This window comes from Mustelus asterias, chromosome 5, assembly GCF_964213995.1.
Source record: "Mustelus asterias chromosome 5, sMusAst1.hap1.1, whole genome shotgun sequence".
NCBI classification, from domain to species: domain Eukaryota; kingdom Metazoa; phylum Chordata; class Chondrichthyes; order Carcharhiniformes; family Triakidae; genus Mustelus; species Mustelus asterias.
This window is the reverse complement of record NC_135805.1, coordinates 49642986-49665222: the sequence shown is the minus strand read 5'-3', so window position 1 is coordinate 49665222 and position 22237 is coordinate 49642986. Positions and strand designations below refer to the sequence as shown.

Sequence of the window (22237 nt, the reverse complement as noted above, 5' to 3'; positions counted from 1 at the left end):
CCAAAGATCCCTGAAGGCAGCTGGAAAGGTAGGTAAGGTGGTTAAGAAGGCATATGAGCGACTTGACTTTATTAGCCGAGGCATAGAATGCAAGAACATGGAGGTCATGCTGGAACTGTGTAAAACACTGGTTGGGCCACAGCTATAGTACTGTGTGCAGTTCTGGTTGTCACATCATAGGAAGGATATGATTGCACTAAAAAGGGTGCAGTGGAGATTAGCCAGGATGTTGCCTGGACTGGAGTGTTTCAGTTAAGAAGAGAGGTTGTTTCGGTTGAAGTTGTTTTCCTTAGAGCAGAGAAGGCTGAGGGAAAACCTTTTAGAGGTGTGAAAAATTATGAGGAGTTTGCAAAATTATGAGGAACTCATAAGGTAACTCATAAGGTAACTTTTCCCCTTATTCGAGGGATCAATAACCAGGTAAGGGGAAGATGATTTAGAGGAGATTTGAGGAAAATATTTTTACCCAGAGGGTGGTGGGTATCTGGAGCTCACTGTCTGAAAGGATGGTAACCATGATGTGGAGATGCTGGAGATGGACTGGGGTGGACAAGATGAGAGGTCACACAACACCAAGTTATAGTCCCAACAGGTTTATTTGAAATCACAAGCTTTTGGAGCGCTGCTCCTTCATCAGGTGAAGTGGAGCGAAGTGCGCAGGCACGGGACTATAACCTGGTGTCGTATGACTTCTCATCTTGAAAGGTAAGATAAGGGAACCCTCATAGCATTTGCTTGAAACACCATAGCATACAAGGCCATGGACCATGTGCTGGAAAATGGGATTCAAATAGATAGATGCTTGGTGGCCTGTGCAGATGAGAAGGGCTTAAGGGTCTCTTTCTGTGCTGTATAAATCTATGACTCTATGATTATGTCTAGATGTAAACCCAACTAAATCTAACTGGACCCACCCAAGTGTGAGTTCATGGTTCTTTGTCCTGTGAGTGAACCTTCAGAAGGAATACGGTTCTTTGAGGAATCCTTGTCATGCATAGTCACAGACTCTAGGGTGGAGTTGAAGCCACAATAGGATCAACCATGTTCTTGTTGAATGGTGAAGCAGGCTCGATGGGCCAAATGGCCTATTCCTGCTCCTATTTCTCATGATCATAGGCAGCATTTACATGGCCAGATCCTGCTGAAGGTTGCAGCTGGGACAGTGATTGGCTCTTTTTGACTGATCAAACTAGCTGTCAGATGTGTCAAGACTGTTTTTTCTGCCATTTTACAATAATGTGGAATGAAGAACATGGAAGGGGTAGTCAATAAAGGCCCACACACATGCAACACATACACATACTCACGCACACACACACACAACACATACACTCTCTCACACACACACACATACACTCGCACACTCTCACACACAACACACAACAAAAACAGAAAATGCTGGAAAATCTCAGCAAGTCTGGAGCATCTGTGGAGAGAGAACAGAGCCAATGTTTCAAGTCTGGATGACCCTTCATCAGAGCAATAAGTTTAAGTTAATTTATTAGTGTCACAAGCAGGCTTACATGAAGTTACTGTGAAAATCCCCTAGTCGCCAAACTCTGATGCCTGTTCAGGTACACTGAGGGAGAATTTAGCATGGCCAATGCACCTAACCAGCACGTCTTTTCTGAATGTGGGAGGAAACCAGAGCACCCGGAGGAAACCCACACAGACACGGGGAGAACATGCAGACTCTGCACAGACAGTGACTGAAGCTGAGAATTGAATCCGGGTCCCTAGCACTGTGAGGCAGCAGTGCTAACACTGTGCCAACAGACAGTGACTGAAGCTGAGAATTGAATCCAGGTCCCTAGTGCTATGAGGCAGCAGTGCTAACACTGTGCCACCAGCAGGTAGTGAAGAAATTACCATAATTTTACCCAGTCGAAGCTGCAATAAGATACCTCGATGAAAGCACAGTATGGTGGTGTTCCAGAAGTAGACAGCAATATGAGTATTAGCTACCAGATCCTGACCCCAATGGTGAATTGGGAAACTATTTCCACTTCATAGTGTGCTGTCAGAATAGAAACATTGAATCCCTACAGTACAGAAGGAGGCCATTTGGCTCATCGAGTCTGTACCAATCACAATCCCATCCAGGCCCTATTCCCGTAAGCCTCATTGACTCTGCTAATCCCGCTGACACTAGGGTCAATTTGGCATGGCCAATCCATCTAAACTGCACACCTTTGGACTCTGGGAGGAAAACAGAGCACCCGGAGGAAACCCACGCAACACATGGGGAGAACGCACAAACCCCACACAGACAGTGATCCGAGGCCGGAATTGAACCCGGGTCCCTGGTGCTGTGAGGCAACAGTGCTAACCACTGTGCCGACCTGCTACCCATGAACTGTCCATGAACTAAGGTGCACTGATTTTACACTGAAATTTTTAAAAAATGCTCAACAAATTCCAAGTCCTGTAGGTGTTTTAAAATCTAGTAAGAAGTCTAACAACAGCAGGTTAAAGTCCAACAGGTTTATTTGGTAGCAAACGCCACTCGCTTTCGGAGCGCGCTGCTCCTTCCTCAGGTGGAGTGGGAGATCATGTTTTAAAATGCCACTGTGCTGTCTCACTGCTGTCTTTGGGCCATGAGTCCCACTCCTAACATTTCTGAACCTGATCAAGTCTGGATCCAGTTGCTGACAATAATCCCATCCCAGAGAGAGGGGAAAAAAACAAAAATCCTCAGTTAAAGCTGAGCTGGTTTTGTCGAACCAGCTTCCCTGGAGTTTGGACTCCTCCTGTCCTCACCCCCCTCCCCCTCCTCTTGGTAGAGCCAATGAAAGGGATGGACAGTGCACTGAGGCGCTAGTCAAGGTGTGAAGGGCCCGGAGTCCGCCCCCTTCTCCGCCGCCTATTGGTGCAGCCGCAGCTTGATTGACAGCCGCGGTGGAGAGCCGGCGCCGCTGATTGGCCGCGGCGCCCATCACTCAGCCGCTCCTGGGAGTGGGGGGGGGGCGGGGAAGCGGCTCCTGTCGGCTCGCGCGGCGGTGTCTGCGCTGCTGCATCGCCTCCAGCAAACATGCCTAAAATGGCCCACCAGAGAACACACCTGATACTGGAGAATTACATCGGTGGGAAATTTGTGCCGTGCTCCAGGCACCTCGATTCCTATGACCCTTCCTCTGGAGATGTGTACTGCAGAGTGCCAGACAGTGGCGAGGAGGAGGTGAGGCTGGTCCCCCCCAAGCAGCGGTACACGCATCATCTGTCAGCTCATTGTAAAATTGCAGTAGTGTTGTCATTATGATTGTCCAGTTACATTGGCAAGTGGAATAATCCTCGGAAGCCGATTACAAAGCGATTGCAATGTGCAGGGTGCGTGCAGCTGGGTTTAAATTAAATTAATTGAAAGCTAGCCTCAGTAAGGGTGACCATGAAACCACCATCGATTGGTGGTTTCAAAAACCCATCTGGTTCATCAGGTCCTTTTCTTTTGACAAATAATGCCCTTTTGGGAGGGAAATCTGCCATCCTCACCCGGTCTGGACTATATGTGACCCAGTAAGAAGTTTAACAACACCAGGTTAAAGTCCAACAGGTTTATTTGGTAGTAAAAGCCACACAACTGGACTATATGTGACCCTGATGTGGAGATGCCGGCGTTGGACTGGGGTAAGCACAGTAAGAAGATCCAGTTGCTGACAATAATCCCATCCCAGAGAGAGGGAAAAATAACAAAAATCCTCAGTTAAAGCTGAGCTGGTTTTGTCGAACCAGCTTCACTCTCTGGTCACTCTTCTTACTGTGCTATATGTGACCCAGTAAGAAGTTTAACAACACCAGGTTAACCCACAGCAATACGGTTGACTCATTACTGTTGTCAAAGGTGGCTAGGGACGGGCAACAAACGCTGGCCTTGCCAGCGATGTCCACACCACATGAATACATTTTTTAAAAAGCTTGCAACGTTGCAGACATATGGAGCATATTTAGCATATTAAATTTTACATTTACAAACTGTCTGGCAGTAACGCAGGGCGGAAACATATAAGATTACGAAGGGAATAGATAAGATAGAAGCAGGGAAGTTGTTTCCATTGGCGGGTGAAACTAGAACTAGGGGGCATAACCTCAAAATAAGGGGAAGCAGATTTAGGACTGAGTTGAGGAACTTCTTCACACAAAGGGTTGTGAATCTGTGGAATTCCCTGCCCAGTGAAGCAGTTGAGGCTACCTCATTGAATGTTTTTAAGGCAAGGATAGATACATTTTTGAATAGTAAAGGAATTAAGGGTTATGGTGAGGGGACGGTTAAGTGGAGCTGAGTCCAAGAAAAGATCAGCCATGATCTTATTGAATGGCGGGGCAGGCTCGAGGGGCCAGATGGCCTACTCCTGCTCCTAGTTCTTATGCTCTTATGAATCTTCCGATCCCGACAGCGAGGGGAAGCATGGCGAGCTTGGGGGCTTAATTTGGAGTAAGGCCAAAAATCAGTTTCCTAACGTCAGGAGGAACTGCTGGAATTGTGTTCTCAGGACTTGAAAGGCTGGCTGAGCTTCCCAACCAGCAATGTCCAACAGGCCTTTTTTATGCATTAGAATGTCATGCATGCTCATTAATAGGTCACCTCGCCAGAACTAAGTTTCCCCGGAAAATTAAGTTCCCCACCAGTGGGAAATTAGAATGTTCAGTTTTATGACTTTACATAAGTGGCATGCACCTGGCGAGCTTCACTTCTTCCATGGCTTTGAGATCAGTAGGTGCTACTTTCACCTTCTTGCGGATTGCTCATAACTTCACTCATCGGATGCCAGTAGCACAAGCTGTGCGAGGGCTGGATGTTGAAGAGACAGGGGTGGGGGGAAGGGTAGAGTAGAAGAGTGGTGCGCAGGCTGGACCTGGGAGGCAGATGAAGGGAATGGGGGTATAGGAAGCTGTCCAGTTCCTCTTTAAACATAACATCCAGACCTTCAAACCCATGAGGTGACAGTGGGGAGCTCCACCACGATTCACTGTGCTCTGTGCAGATGCATAAGTAATGAGCTGAACCGTGCAAGATTGCATATGTTCAGTCTTCCTGCCTCTACCCGCATGGGTTTTGCTGCACTTCTGCACCTATAACTGAACTTAGACTTCAGAGTGGAAGATTCCACCTATGTAGTCTGTTTGTTATACCATGCATTTCTCTGGCCATTGTAATCCATACTAAAGAAATTACTGTGGGTTACCATGTGATATCATAGTTTTTAGAGGATTATGGTTTGGCCAAATAATGTTTCCCTCAGTGAAATAGTGCTTAATGTAAACATATGCTATATTGATATTTAAGTGAAAACAGGATGTACAGGATAAAAGGTTCCAGAAAATCACAAATTGTTTTCTGCTGCCAATGTGGGATTAATGTGCAGCTTTAGGGTGGCACGGTGGCACAGTGTTTGGAACTGCTACCTCATTGTGCCAGGGACCCGGGTTCGATTCCCGGCTTGGGTCACTGTCTGTGTGGAGTTTGCACATTCTCCTCGTGTCTGCATGGGTTTCCTCCGGGTGCTCCAGTTTCCTCCCACAGTCCAAAGATGTGTGGGTTAGGTTGATTGGCTATGGTAATTTGCCCCTTAGTATCAGGGGGATTAGCTAGGGTAAATGCATGGGATTATGGGGATGGGGTCTGGGTGGGATTGTGGTGGGTGCAGACTCGATGGGCTGAATGGCCTCCTACTGCACTGTAGGATTCTATGATTCTTATACAAACTGAGAAATGAAAACATCATGGCTACAAGGAAGATAAAATCTAGAAGTGATTGATACCAAATTCTTGATTCCAAACACAAAAACTATTCTCGTTGATGGAACAACATTCACTTTTAAACATCATTAAAGTGAATTAATGTTAAATTGGCTACATAACTGGCAACTTTACAATACACATCAATAGCTGCATGAAGTAATGAAATTATTTTCACATGTTAAACGAGTACAACATATGTGTCGGATATTAACTTCAAAAATGAGCCAAACTTGTAAAGCTATGATAATAATATAAGGGAGTTAGAAGTGAATATTTGAATGGCAGATTGCAGTCACACTATATATGTACCTGTGTTTTAATATACTTTACATATTCCATTGAGTTAGGATTGACCTTTGCATTGGCACTGAATGATATTCCTAGCACTGACTGTCTGGGAGACAGTAACCGAGTAGTAATGTCATTGGATTAGTAATCCAGACGCTCAGGGTAATAGAGTCATGGAGTGATACAGTGCAGCAAAGGCCCTTCGGCCCATCGTGTCAGCAATGATGATTATTACCACAAAAGACGCACTAATCACATTTTTGATTTGATTTATTATTGTCACATGTATTAGTATACAGTGAAAAGTATTATTTCTTGCGCACTATACAAACAAAGCGTACCGTACATAGAGAAGGGAATGAGAGAGTGGAGAATGTAGTGTTACAGCCATAGCTGGGGGGGAGAGAAAGATCAACTTAATGCAAGGTAGGCCCATTCTGATGGCAGTGGGGAAGAAGCTGCTCTTGAGTCGGTTGGTATGTGACCTCAGACTTTTGTATCTTTTTCCTGACGGAAGAAGATGGAAGAGAGATTGTCTGGGGTGCGTGGTGTCCTTGATTATACTGGCTGCTTTTCCAAGGCAGCGGGAAGTGTAGACAGTGTCAATGGATGGGAGGCTGGTTTGCGTGATGGACTGGGGTTCGTTTACGACCCTTTGTAGTTTCTTGCGGTCTTGGACAGAGCAAGAGCCATACCAAGCTATGACAGTGTCCCATATCCTTGAATGTTATGATATTTCAAGTGCTCATTTAAATATTTTTAAAAGGTTATAAGGATTCTGCTCGACACTACCTTCCCGAACAGTGCATTCCAGATTCCCACCACCCTCTGAGTGAAATTTATTTTTCAAATCCCCTCTGAATCTCCTGCCCCTGACCTAAAACTATGTCACCTTGTGATTGACCACTCAGTCAAGGAAACAGCTGCTCCCTACTCATCTGTCCATACCCTCATAATCTTATACACCTCAATCGTGTCCCCCCCCCTCAGCCTTCTCTGCTAAAGAAAACAATCCAAGCCTATCCAATCTCTTCTTATAGCTCAAATGTTCCATCCCAGGCAACATCCTGCTGAATCTCCTCTGTACCTCCTCTAGTGCTATCACAGCCTTTCGATAGTGAGGTGACCAGAACGGCACACAGTATTCCAGTTGTGGCCTAACCAATGGTCTGAATAACTCCAACATTGCCTCCTTGCTCTTGTACTCTGTGCCACAATTGATAAATGCAAGTGTCCCATTTGCTCTGAGGATATGGGTTTGAATCCTACCACGGCAGCGAGTGAAAATTAAATTCAATTAAAATATCTGGAATTAAAAAGCTCGTCTCATTAATAGTACCCATGAAAGTGTTGTTGATTGTCAGCTGACGAACGGATGTTTTTAGCATCAGTGGCTTTTAAACTTTATCAAATTCCCCAATTAACCTGCACAGAAATCCTGCTTCAGCTACCCACAATCATAGATTTTTGAACTCTATTATAACAAAAGGCTTGTATAAGTCTTTTCTTCCAATATGGCTTGTTAACCTGTTAAAATAGAGAATGAAATGAAAATTGAAAAAGGTAGGGTTGTTAATTCTGAGTCAGTAGTAACTTCAGATGTACATTTTAAACATAATGCACTGTTCAATATGTTTGACTGTAAAACAAAATAACGTAAATGTCACGATATGTTGAACACCCCTGTCAGAATATAGTTCTCTGAAACTGTTGTACCTTTAAAATAAATAATTGTCAGATGTTTTATGCAATCTAAATATCACAAGATCTGTTTGCTGCATTATCAATAACCTTTAGCACTTCAAACTGAACATGTGTATTTAACAGTGTACCCTGAAGTAATGATTAATTACAAAGCGGTGTTGTGGTACAAAGAGCTTCTCACTTGCTGGTTTCAGTAACAGCGATCGTTCTGAATAAGTGAAAAATTATTTTTAAGTGAAAATAACCATTTAAACAATTGACAAACCTTATGAAATGAGAGTTGCTGCCAGTGAATGGCTACCTTAATTCTGTATTGTTTAAGACAGGCGTTTGGAAATGTACTGGCCTAGATTTTGCAATGGTCATGTCAGCAAAACTGTCAATGTTTGCCATCGTTACTTCACTGACAGCAACCTTTGGGGTCTGCACATGTGCAGAATGATGCTGTAGTAATCTGGAAGTTTCTGTCAGTGATTCTATGCTTCTCCAGAGGATGTGCTGTTGACACTGCCCTCCTCCGTTACACAGATTGCAACCAATGGAGAGTAAATTACTTGGTGAGAATTTCCACTCTTACAGAGTTGGCCGAGCTGTAAAAGTCATTGAAATGGTTACAGTTTGATGAATGAAGTGTAGCTGGGTTTTGAATGACGTACCAACTTTTGCCTCAGCACCCTCATTGGCCCTGAATGGCTAATCTTATATTTGTCGAATGTCAAATTTCTCCATTAAATAATAGTTTTTTTGTAAACTAAACCTTTTCCTTTTTTTAAGACCATAAGATAATAAGAAATGGGAACAGGAGGCACGGTAGCACAGTGGTAAGCACTGCTGCTTCACAGCTCCAGGGACCTGGGTTCAATTCCTGGCTTGGGTTACTGTCTGTGTGGAGTTTGCACATTCTCCTCGTGTCTGCGTGGGTTTCCTCCGGGTGCTCCGGTTTCCTCCCACAGTCCAAAGATGTGCGGGTTAGGTTGATTGGCTATGCTAAAAAAAAAATTGCCCCTTAGTGTTCTGGGATGTGTAGATGAGAGGGATTAGCGGGTAAAATATGAAGGGATATGGGGGTAGGGCCTGGGTGGGATTGTGGTTGGTGCAGACTCGATGGGCCGAATGGCCTCTTTCTGCACTGTAGGGTTTCTCTGAAGGAGTAGGCTATTCAGCCCTTTCAGCTTGCTCCGCCATTTATTAAGATCATGGCTGATCTAACACTCAATAAGTCCACTTTCCTGCCTTTTCGCCGTAACCCTTACTTCCCCAGTGATTAACATAGAACAGTACAGCACAGAACAGGCCCTTCGGCCCTCGATGTTGTGCCGAGCTTTGTCCGAAACCAAGATCAAGCTATCCCACTCCCTATCATTCTGGTGTGCTCCATAAAGAACAAAGAACAATACAGCACAGGAACAGGCCCTCCAAGCCCGTGCCACTCTCTGGTCCAAACTAGACCATTCTTTTGTATCCCTCCATTCCCACTCCGTTCATAAAAGAACAAAGAACAATACAGCACAGGAACAGGCCCTTCGGCCCTCCAAGCCCGTGCCGCTCATGTGCCTATCCAATAACCGCTTGAAAGTTCCTAAAGTGTCTGACTCCACTATCACAGCAGGCAGTCCATTCCACACCCCAACCACTCTCTGAGTAAAGAACCTACCTCAGACATCCCTCCTATATCTCCCACCATGAACCTTATAGTTATGCCCCCTAGTAACAGCTACATCCACCCGAGGAAATAGTCTCTGAACGTCCACTCTATCTATCCCCCTCATCATCTTATAAACCTCTATTAAGTCGCCTCTCATCCTCCTCCACTCTAAAGAGAAAAGCCCTAGCTCCCTCAACCTTTCCTCATAAGACCTACCCTCCAAACCAGGCAGCATCCTGGTAAATCTCCTCTGCACTCTCTCCAATGCTTCCACATCCTTATAGTGAGGTGACCAGAACTGCACACAATATTCCAAATGTGGTCTCACCAAGGTCCTGTACAGTTGCAGCATAACCCCACGGCTCTTAAACTCAAACCCCCTGTTAATAAACGCTAACACACTATAGACCTTCTTCACAGCTCTATCCACTTGAGTGGCAACCTTCAGAGATCTGTGGATATGAACCCCAAGATCTCTCTGTTCCTCCACATTCCTCAGAACCCTGCCGTTGACCCTGTAATCCACATTTAAATTTGTCCTACCAAAATGAATCAAAATGATTAAAAAACTATCGGTCTCTGCCTTGAAAATGTTCAAGGACTCATCTTTCCCAGATTCCTGTGGTAAAGAATTCCAAAGATTCACCACTCTGTGAGAATAAACTCTTCCTCAAATCTATCTTAAATGACACCACCCTCATTCTGCAACTATGCCCTATGGCCCTACACTCTCCCATGAGAGGAAACATCCTCCCAACATTTACCATGTCTATCCCCCTAAGAATTTTATATGTTTTAATCATATCACCTCATTCTTCTGAACTCCAAGGAGTGCAGACCCAATCTGTTTAATCTTTTCTCATATGGCAGCCCCTTCATAACTGGGGTCATCCTAGTAAATCTCCTCTGTACTGCCTCCAATGATAATATATCTTTCCTTAAATAAGGGGACCAAAACTGTACATAGTATTCTAAATGTGGCCTCACTCGTACCTTGTACAGTTGCAGCAACACCTCTTTGCTTTTATACTCCAGCCCCTTGAAATAAAAGTCAGTATTCCATTTGCCTTCCCTATTACCTTCTGCACCTGTTTGCTAGCTTTCTGCCTTTCATGAACAAGGATCCTCAATTCCCTTTTGTGCTTCACCTTTCTGCAGTCTCTCTCCATTTAAATAATAATCCATATTCTCATTCTTTCTTCCAAAATGAACAATCTCACATTTTCCTACATTGAATTCTATCTTAATCCAATTATAATCGTTTATATCATGATCTGAAAATGTAACTGAAAGTGAAGGTGCTTTTAACTTCCTGATGTGTTGTTTGTGATTGGCTGATTACTTGCTTGCTGACATTACTCTGCTGTACGCCAAGAGCAGAATCATCTGGAGGCAACAGCGGTCTGGGCTGAGACCCACCCCATTCCTTCTTCCAGGTAGACCGCATCTTGTGCCACTGAGGTATTTAACAGACCAGCAGCGGACGTTCCCCTGAGATCAAGGACCCAGCAATGCTGAGTCCTCTCGATCAGGTATTGAATGCATTTGAATGAGGAATCCTTCCTGACAGCCTGCAAGTAAATACACCAGGGTTTGTTTGTGGCTGCCAGCACTGATGGGGTGAGTCCCTTAAGTGGACAATCATTGCTCACATTGAGGGCAGAGGCGAGGAGGTGGCAGGGGCCCCCACCTAACATCCTCCTGCCTGACTAAATATCCCCATACCACCAAACTCGCCACTGGAGAAGACATTCTCTTGACTTGTCACTAGATATAAACTGCCGTGGGAAAAGAGAAATCCCTGTTGTTCGATCTTTGTGGACAGCTTTCCTCAATCCGTGCCATTGAAGAACTTACAACGTGAACCACAGCCCAAGGTAACAGAAATATTTCAAGCTGGAGACAGCTTGACTCCTTATTCACTTTTTACTGACTTGTGATGGGAACTGTCTGAAATCCTAGACAAGCAACTTGTATTTACATGTCCCCAAAGTTACACAAAAATACCTTTTTTGTGTAATTTTTTAAACCACCTCCATAGAAGACACTAACTCTTTTATAATTGAGTGCATTCAGAGCTATCCCCACGCCATATTTGTATGATCAGATGGATGTAATGAGAGAAATTATAACCTGCCAAGGGTGCACATAGGATGTTAAAACATCGATAAAAGCCGGCCCCCGTCTTCTGTGTTTGACAGGAATACACTAATTAGTGTGTGGGAAATCTCTTTGGGAGAGGTGGGTCTGCTGTTACCATGTGCTAAATTGAGTATTGAGCACAAGCTATTCTCATAGTCACCAGTCCAGCGCTGTCACTGACCTCCATTGCTTGTTTTCTACTCTTGTCATACCATTTTACTCGCGGCTGAAGGAAATTTGGCAGGCAACAGGCACCAGGAGGATGACTGGACAATAGAGCTTTGAAATAAAACTTATGGTCCATATGTGACTCACTAACACCTCCTCTAGGCAATTAGGGATGGGCATTAAATGTTGGCCTAACCAGTGACGCCCACATCCTGTGAACGAACAAAAAAACCCATTTAGAATAAAACTGATAACTTAACAAACTTTTAAACATCCAAATGATTTCTGCTGTGAAATTACAATGTTTTTCTTTTCCTTTCCCTACTATTATGCATGGTGTTACCCCTTCAGCAGAGCTAGTGACCAGCCTCTCATTTCTCCTGCTCTGACTGCTGAAATGCTCTAATCTTGGAACCTATGAAGGTCCCACCAAAGATTGCCCAACCTGCACCTAAAGATATGAGTGAGCATCTGTCTGAGGCTGGGTGGGTGTGTTGGAAGCATGAAGCAGAAATTCCACTTCCATGTGTCCTTTCCTCATCTTCCCTCTCATGGCCCATTCACACTTCCCTGCTAGCCAACAGCTGAGAAACACTTACTGCACTTGACTGAAGCATTGAATGGCCAAAGCAAAGCTCTCCTCCACCCTGTTTGAAGTGACAACTTGAGTGTGCAGGCCATTGGTCAGGACTAGCATGCACTCAGTTGCCTGCTGAGCTTGATGCACAATGGAGTGTCCACTCTTTCCATGAATGCAAAGACCTTATATGGCACTCATGTTTGAGATGATCTCCCCCAATCTCTTTGTAAGGGTGTGCTGTGCCTGTGGACAATAATAGAATAGAACCTCACATATTTACTGCTATTGCTGCAGTCTTGCAGTACAGTGGGAGCATCCCTGGGCCAGAAACTCCGGGTTCAAGTCTCACTTCTGGACTTGATGGACACAAAAGGTATGTTCATAACATGATCAAACAGATTGATTACCAGTCTGTAGATCCTTCCAGCATGCCTGGTGGTAGGTGGTAGAGAGTTGGAGAGTTTCCTGATCAGCCATACTGCAGAGGGCAACAATAAGCCACTGCAGTACCTTGCCAACCATAATCATGGACCAATCCAATGGAAATCTCTGGTTTCCAACACCCTCTTACCACATGATACCTGAAGGTGGAAGAGGCTCCAAAATAGTTCTCTTCCTCAATGGTCCTTAAAGCTCAGCACTGTTTTCAGCTGAGCAGAGCTTGGAGATCCCTGCGTCCTACAATGAGGATGCATGGGTGATTACCTAGCTCCCAGTGTTGAACACCCTGCTAAGGTGTGTGTCTCTGAACTGGTAGATGTTGCACTAGAGTTGTGTGATGTTGTTTGTTCAGTGGGTCTGTGAGGAATCTTTGTCCACTTTTGGCACCAGCTCCTACGTGATGTTTTCAGGATCTGTGGCTAATGAAAGACATGAATTAAACCTGAGCAGATGAAAGGGTTCAGAGTCAACAGTGTGCAGGTGATCATATTTCAGTGGTTGCCGACATTACGTCATTATGAGTGAGTGCTATGTGCTTGTGGCTGTGTGATAATCTAATTCTGTCAGCTGGAAGGTGTGAAATTCTCATCTGTCCACCACCAATGGCCATACGCGCTGAGACTATGCACGTCACCAGTGTGTTATCCTCCACAGTGGTCAGGGTGGCTATGACTGGAGGGCCAGCCCTGGTTCTCTGCCTCTCCCGGGTGTTCTTTGCTCAGTGCTACAAGGAGTGTGAGAAATCCCTGGTGTGCCTCAGGGATCAGTGTTGGGACCGCAATTGTTTACGATTTACATAAATGATTTGGAGTTGGGGACCAAGTGTAGTGTGTCAAAATTCACAGATGACACTAAGATGGGTGGAAGAGCAAAGTGTGCAGAGGATGCTGAAAGTCTGCAAAGGGATATAGATAGTCTAAGTGAGTGGGCGAGGGTCTGGCAGATGGAGTACAATGTTGATAAATGTGAGGTCATCCATTTTGGTAGGAATAACAGCAAAATGGACTATTATTTAAATGTTAAAAAATTGCAGGATGCTGCTGTGCAGAGGGACCTGGGTGTCCTTGTGCAGGAATCTCAAGGAGTTGGAATCCAGGTGCAGCAGGTAATTAAGAAGGCAAATGGAATTTTGTCCTTCATTGCTAGAGGGATGGAGTTTAAAAACAGCGAGGTTATGTTGCAGCTGTATAAGGTGCTGGTGAGGCCACATGTGGAGTACTGTGTACAGTTTTCGTCTCCTTACTTGAGAAAGGATATACTGGCACTGGAGGGGGTGCAGAGGAGATTCACTAGGTTGATTCCGGAGTTGAGAGGGTTGGCTTATGAGGAGAGACTGAGTAGACTGGGGCTATACTCATTGGAATTCAGAAGAATGAGGGGAGATCTTATAGAAATATATAAGATTATGAAGGGATAGAAGCAGAAAAGTCGTTTCCACTGGCGGGTGAAACTAGAACTAGGGGGCATAGCCTCAAAATAAGGGGAAGCAGATTTAGGACTGAGTTGAGGAGGAACTTCTTCACACAAAGGTTTGTGAATTTGTGGAATTCCCTGTGCAGTGAAGCAGTTGAGGCTACCTCATTGAATGTTTTTAAGGCAAGGATAGATAAATATTTGAACAGTAAAGGAATTAAGGGTTATGGTGAGTGGGCGGGTAAATGGAGCTGAGTCCACAGAAAGATCAGCCATGATCTTATTGAATGGCAGAGCAGGCTCGAGGGGCCAGATGGCCTGCTCCTGCTCCTAGTTCTTATGTTCTTAAATGGAAGGTGTTCTTGTGTGGATAGAATGACAATAGGGAAGGGTTTTGGTGGCAATAAGATGAGGGTGAGTGTCAGTGGTGGCTCCAAAGATGTGCGGAATAGGTGGATTGGACATGCTAAATTGCCCCTTAGTGCCAGGGGGACTTGCTAGGGTAAATGCATGGGGATAGGGCCTGGATGGGATTGTGGTTGATGCAGACTCGATGCATCCCTTCTGCACTGTAGGAGTCTATGATTCTGTAGTTCAAAGGAGAATGGGTGGAGTGCAAGGCCTGTCGGTCTTTTGAGTGTAGTGCAGGGGAAGGCTGGGGCAATCAGAGTGAGGGTTGGCACTGGAATGTGGCAGGCTTCTGGCCAGTCCTAATGTAGTAATTGAATGTCTTACAGCATGATCGAAAGACCAGACTCCTGCCACTTACTGCCATTTCCAGGCATGCCTGTTTGACTTAAGAGGCAGGCTTCTTCCTCTGTCTGCTGGGAAGGAAATGTTTCTCTGGATCCATATAGCTCACAGCATGATGTGCAGGGACACCTCGGAGAACCATTGAAACTCCATCGCTTCATGCTGTCTCTCTCTTGCCAGTTGTAAAATGCTTCCATTCTATCTGTCATCTTTAAACACCGAAGATTATTTATTAGCGTCACAAGTAGACTTACATTAACACTGCAATGAAATTATTGTGAAAATCCCCTAGTCGCCACACTCCGGTGCCTGTTTGGGTACACTGAGGGAGAATTTAGCATGGCCAATGCACCTAACCAGCACGTCTTTCGGGCTGTTGGAGGAAACCGGAGCACCCGGAGGAAACCCACGCAGACACGGGGAGAGCGTGCTAACTCCACACAGACAGTCACCAGAGGCCGGAATCGAACCCGGGTCCCTGGGGCTGTGAGGCAGCAGTGCTAACCACTGTGCCACCGTGCCGCCCGCCGTGTGGGTTGTGATCACACCCGCCTGTTCCAAATGATCAAGAAAATCTGGAAGTGTGATGCTAATGCTGTGGTTCAGATAAAGAGTCACTGGAAAGCCCATTGCATTAGCTTTTGGTTTCTCAACTCACTGCCAGCTTCCCCGACTGTGAGTAGGTCCAAATGTTAAACTTCGGTCCAACATATCATCTCATTGGCTATTAGGAATGAATCTTTCAAATCTGAGTTTGTTGCATCTTGACGTTGACGGGATTTGCAGTCATTGACACTCTGAATCTGATGGCAACTTCAGGATTCAGCCTAAACACAGATTAATATGAAAATCCTGACACTGTGGTCTGTCACTCGCTGTCCCAGCTTCTCTCCCCCCTCTCCCTGGCCTCCAGAGCCAACAATCAGAAAAATCAATTTAACTGACAAGAACTTATCCTTTTCCACTCCCTAATTACTGTTAGAAATCCCTAAATTTATTTTTTGTTGCAAAAATTACTGCTTTTCAGTTCCTGGTTGGCTGTAAAAATTCTTTCATTTATTGTCTAATTGGACAATTTGCGAATAACACTGAGGCCCGACACTGGGAATCCCGGTTGCACAATTTTATAATTGGTTGTACGCCAAGAGAGACAAAGTTCTTGCTCGATTTCTCCTTGAGGTCAGTGGTGATTGTTTTTGCTTCGCTGCTGACCACAGAATCTGGGCCAACATTTGTTCCAATTGCAAAGTGACTTGGAAGAAAGTGACATTGCATTGAGTGGGCACGTACCAACCTAGAAAATTCATGAAAGCTGGCCAACCAATTCACAACAGCAACCAGAAATTGACATCTCTAGGATGGTCAAGATCATTAACTATGACATGTGAAGACAGGTAGTTAAACAGTGACTTTGAAACTTAAGCCCTGGTTTGATCTGGAGGCATAAGTAGAGTGTGCTGAGGTTGAAATGAGCTGCAGGCTCGTACTACCTCGCCGGCATAATGCCTTGGGCTTCCGAGCCCCCAGAGCTAAAGTGTGCAATGCTGATACCCCACCTGAATATGGCATCAATGACATGGAGAAGGGTGGGGATGAGGGGTATTTCTGGTGGCTGGGGATCACAGCCAGGGACTAAAGTGAATAAGATATGTCATTGGGCTTCATGGAGGGTTGCGGGGGGTTGGGGGCGGGGAGGGGGGGGGAGGCGCAGTCAGGAAGCAATCAGAGTTGGAGTTGGCCGCCTCCTCCTGGCCAACTTGGAAATCAAGAAAAAATGCATTTTAAAACTGGCATTGCTGGACATAAGGATTTGGGGAAGGTCAGAGTTCATTGGTGAGGAATTGGTTTGAAGGTGAGATCACAGGAAAGATGGAAATCCCAAAGTGGGGCGACTAATCAGGAAGTGTAGTATAAAGATAAATATATAACCTACATCAGTAATGTAGGATCACATGACAGCAGAGGATGGAGAGAGTTCTATGTAGAGCCTCGTGTTAAGTTTGCATTGTGCATAGTTAGCCTCATGTTCAATTAAAGGTAGAGTTTGCCAACAGCCTTTCCTTCCCTCGATAACCCCGTCTATGGCTCACAATGGCACAACGATGATAGCAGAGGAAGGTGACGGGGATAGGAGTTAGTAGAGTAGAAACCTCTGAGAATGTAGAGCTTGTGGAATCGGGAAGTCAGAGATTGCAGCGTGGGCAGCTGATCTGACATGGAGGGGTTGTGGGGGAGGGGAGTGCAGGGACATGTTCGAGAACAGGAAGGTGATGTGAGTAGGAGATTCTGGGGGGGCTCAGTGGACGTTGGAGATCAAATGAGCAGGGACTGTGTTTGAGATTTTAAACAACCCACCCATCCTTTTTGTCACTCTGAATCGTTTTTGGGTTCAGCATCATCAACCACTCTCATAGATCAGATTTTGCCCCAGGTAGTGCTTCCAGTTGCTGAGATACTGAGGTAAATATATCGGGGACGATTCTCCCACCCCACTGCGTTAATATCTTAGCGCAGTGGGCCGGGAGAATCGTGTGTTGGCTGATTCGAGGGATTCCCGCGAGCGTTCATGCCACACTTGCGTTTCCCAGGCCCGAATTTCCAGTGGCATCTGCGCAGTGCTGGAAACCGGCTGGGAGACGGGGCTAGCATTTTAATAGTATTTAACATACTATTTAAATGGCATTATCAGGGGACTGAATTCTCTGGGCCCGCTCGCATCTCCCACCCCACTAGGAGTATTTCACTTCAGCAGGGTTCAGACTTGCTCCCCCTTTTGCAGGGAACTAGCGGGATGACCCCGCTGGAGTGAAGGGGGGGATATCGGGGTCCCCCAGGGGGTTGGGTGGTGGGGGGGTGGTGGTGCCCCCTGGGCATGGGCACCCTGGCAGTGCCAGCCTGTGCCCCCTGGAACTGCCCAAGGGGCAAAGTGCCCATGCCCAGGGGGCACCTTGGCACTGCCCATCAGGCATCGGGCAGTGTCAAGGGTTGGGTCTTATTGGGGCGGGGCATAGGGGGCAGGGCCTGCTGTGGACATGGCCTAAGGGTTCATAGGTACGGGTGGGAGTCCCGTTGCCACTCTGCTTTTGGATCTGGTCGGGACAAGAGGAAGATCAGCGATCGGGGGGTGTGGTCAGCCGGGAGGGTGGTCTGCGGGGGGGTGGAGGGGAGGGGTTCTACCGGGTGGAGGATGGGGTCTGCCACCCGGGGGGTTGGTCTGCTGGCTTGGGGGTGGCTGGAGATCGGGCTGTCTGGGATGGAGGGGGGTTCGGGGCTGACCCGTGTGTGGTCGGGTGGGCCGCTATCGGGCCGTGGGGGGGTTGGGCGGGCAGCAATGCTGGGGCCGCGGGCTGGCCAATGATCGAGCTGGCCAGCAAAGAGGGAGGCTGACAATTTGGGGCAATTGCGCATGCGCAGACTTCCAGAACTGTCAGACTCCGGTGTGAGTAGGCCCTGGCCCTTTGAAATTTAATGATATTCACGCTGGTGGACTCTGCATTGCACAAAGTGTGGGAGATTCTAGTGTGAATTCCCACTGAAAAAAATAATGTGAATTACTTTAGTTTTTCAGCAAATTTGACACTTGGAACCTTTTTGGGAGAATCCTGGCTGTTGTGTTCACAGGATTAGAACATCATGCACTTCCTTGATTCCAGAAGGTGGCAGAGTAACACCACAGTAGACTGTGACCCAGGGCTACAACTGACAAAACAAATCAGCAAACAGTAAAGAATAAGTGAATGAAACAAACACACAGCATAGATTTTGCTGTAGTTTATAAACTTACGTTTTAATCAGGTTAGTAGAAAATAACATGGTTATGGTTTCTGTTGAAAATTATGTTTTATTACATGGCGGTTCCTTTGCTCATTAGGGAAAACTTGGCCTCTCTGTGCTTCTGTCCCTGAGCAGGAGACCATCACGAGGCCGGTCCCCTCCAGGTCTCAGGTCACCAGAGGACATCCGCCAAGGTCATCACAGGTATCACGGCATAGTAGTCAGCAGGCTGCCTCTGCCCCTGCTGCAGATGTCAGGGCAGCACCAAGATATAGTGGTAGGGTTAGGAAAATTAAGAAAGTTTTGATGTCATCTCATTGTCACGGCTACTCTATCACTTTGAATAAATTGCACTTTTTAAAAACCATTCCATGGGTGTGTGAATGTAACGGTCAAATAAAAGCATTTTGGTTTGGACCAGGGGGAAGGAGACCCCAACCTCAGGTTCTGTACAGATCAAACTCGGTGACACAGGAGGGTCCATGGGTCCAGCAGCACGGTGCTGTCCATCAAGAACAGCTTGGCATGGAGATGGAGGGCATGAACTCTGCTCCAGCAGGATGGTGAACAGCACGTCAGCAACAGTGCAGCACTGTGGCAGAAAGTTGTTGCACTAACTTTGAAGTCTCTGGCAAACTGGATGCTGCCTTGTGCCTGCCACTCATTATCCTGTCAGACCTTCCAATCTTGGGTCACACCAGCGGGTAATTATGTCGGTCTGAAATGGGAGAATTCTGTCCCCTTTTCTCAACCAGCCGGGTTGAGAAAAGCTACCAATCAAACATATACTTGAACAAATCTCACAAGATGTTAGTATTTGAAATGAATCCAAATATGTGCCACCATGCGGCACAGTGGTTAGCACTGCTGCCTCAGAGCGCCAGGGACCACGGTTCAATTCACAGCTTGGGTCACTGTCTGTGTGGAGTTTGCACATTCTCCTCGTGTCTGTGTGGGTTTCCTCCGGGTGCACCAATTTCATAGAACAGTACAGCACAGAACAGGCCCTTCGGCCCACGATGTTGTGCCGAGCTTTATCTGAAACCAAGATCAAGCTATCCCACTCCCTATCATCTTGGTGTGCTCCATGTGCCTATCCAATAACCGCTTAAATGTTCCTAAAGTGTCTGACTCCACTATCACTGCAGGCAGTCCATTCCACACCCCAACCACTCTCTGCGTAAAGAACCTACCTCTGATATCCTTCCTATATCTCCCACCATGAACCCTATAGTTATGCCCCCTTGTAATAGCTCTATCCACCCGAGGAAATAGTCTTTGAACGTTCCCTCTATCTATCCCCTTCATCATTTTATAAACCTCTATTAAGTCTCCCCTCAGCCTCCTCCGCTCCAGAGAGAACAGCCCTAGCTCCCTCAACCTTTCCTCATAAGACCTACCCTCCAAACCAGACAGCATCCTGGTAAATCTCCTCTGCACTCTCTCCAATGCTTCCACATCCTTCTTATAGTGAGGTGACCAGAACTGCACACAATATTCCAAATGTGGTCTCACCAAGGTCCTGTACAGTTGCAGCATAACCCCACGGCTCTTAAACTCCAACCCCCTGTTAATAAAAGCTAACACACTATAGGCCTTCATTTCCTCCCACAGTCCAAAGACGTGCGGGTTAGGTGGATTGGCCATGCTAAATTGCCCATTAGTGTCAGGGGGACTAGCTAGGGTAAATGCATGGGGTTATAGGGATAGGGCCTGGGAGGGATTGTGGTCGGTGCAGACTCGATGGGCTGAATGGCCTCCTTCTGCACTGTAGGATTCTATGATTCTATGAATGCCACGGCTCCTCCCTTGAACACCAAACTGAGGGAAAGCAATTTGACAGCATATGTATTAAATAAACCAGGACATGTATTGTTCGGTGAGTGAAAGGTGGTTTTGATCCCTTAAGTACTTATAGAAATTTTAAAAAAACAATACCAAGCAGTCTTACGCTCTTAGGGAAATCTGCCAGTCTGTAAACTGCAGAGCTATATTTATTTTATGGGATGTGGGCATTGCAGGCAAGGCTGGCATTTATTGTGATGTGGAGATGCCGGCGTTGGACTGGGGTGAACACAGTAAGAAGTCTCACAACACCAGGTTAAAGTCCAACAGATTTATTTGGTAGCAAATACCATAAGCTTTCGGAGCGCTGCTCCTTCGTCAGATGGAGTGGAAATGTGCTCTCAAACAGTGCACAGAGACACAACATCAAGTTACAGAATACTGATTAGTCTGGAGACAATACACATCTCTTTAACCTGTGTTTAATGCTCCCTCCACCCACATTGTCTGTACCTTTAAGACCTGGCTGGCTTTAGGGATTCGCATTCTAATTAGTATTCTGTAACTTGATTTTGTGTCTCTGTGCACTGTTTGAGAGCACATTTCCACTCCATCTGACGAAGGAGCAGCGCTCCGAAAGCTTATGGTATTTGCTACCAAATAAACCTGTTGGACTTTAACCTGGTGTTGTGAGTCTTCTTACTGTGGCATTTATTGCCCAGCACTAATTGCCTTTGAGAAGGTGGATACTTGGGTCATTATTGGTTTGCCATGAGAAGGAAGGTGAGCTAGGTGGCTTGTGCAAGCAATATAGCTGTGATGTGGATCACACATATGCACTTATTTTTTTACTTATATTTGCAATGACTTGAGTGGCATCTTGAAATGATTCTGACGTGTAAGACAAAATGCGATCGTGATGTTTGCAGCCATTGGAAGTGCCTGTATGTGGAGTTTGGCCATAGGTCTGCTTTAAATATTTGGCATAACTTTTTTCAAAACCTCAAAGCTGACACTGACATCAGCCCTTGGACAAGGGGGAATATGTTGGCCTCTGCCTGAAAATTGCCAGCTAGACGCAGAGCACTTTTAGTACAACCTGACCTGCCTGGAATATCCTCTTCTTCTTCCAAAAATGCCTATGGTAGAATGTCATTGGATACCGTGCTGTAGTGTTAAGGAACAGAAAAAGGCACCACAACCATTGCTGCAGAGTTCAGTGTCAACAGGTAAATATATGTATTTTTTAAGAGAGAAACTTCAGCAATGGCCTGATCATGTGGCTGCACATATGAAAACAATGCTGCATATGCAAAATTAATGAAAAATCGTGCAAATGATGGCATGGTGGCATTTATTAATGTACAAACTACCTGCACACTGCGGATAACTCTTTGAATCAGTCTGAGACATGGCGGAGAGCCCAAGTCCAAATTTTCTGACTCTATAAGATTAATTCTTCTGTTCTTAAATCATAGAATCTCTACAGTACAGAAGGAGGCCATTAGGCCCATCGAGTCTGACAAAGCATCCTAATCCACATAATTACCCCGTTAATCCCCCTAACCTACGCATCTTTGAACACTAAGGGTCAATTTAGCATGGCCAATCCACACATCTTTGGACTGTGAAAGGAAACCGGAGCACGCAGACATGGGGAGAATGTGCAAACTCCACGCAGACAGTCACCCAAGGCTGGAATCGAACACGGGCCCCTGGCACTGTGAGGCAGCAGTACTAACCACTGCGCCATCATACTGCCCGTTAATCGCTTCTGTCTTTCACCCTATCACAGACCTTCCTTTTG

At 45.9% G+C, this 22237-nt stretch overlaps 1 protein-coding gene across 1 annotated transcript in view; it reads left to right on the top strand.

Annotated features, from left to right (window-relative positions):
• Positions 1-2964: 2964 nt before the first annotated feature.
• Positions 2965-22237, top strand: part of aldh8a1 (aldehyde dehydrogenase 8 family, member A1) — a 37832-nt gene continuing 18559 nt past the window's right edge. The window contains exon 1 of the mRNA XM_078212563.1: positions 2965-3178. Within this exon, the coding sequence (XP_078068689.1) occupies positions 3032-3178 (147 nt within the window). The 5' untranslated portion in view covers positions 2965-3031. The remainder of the gene's footprint in view (positions 3179-22237) is intronic.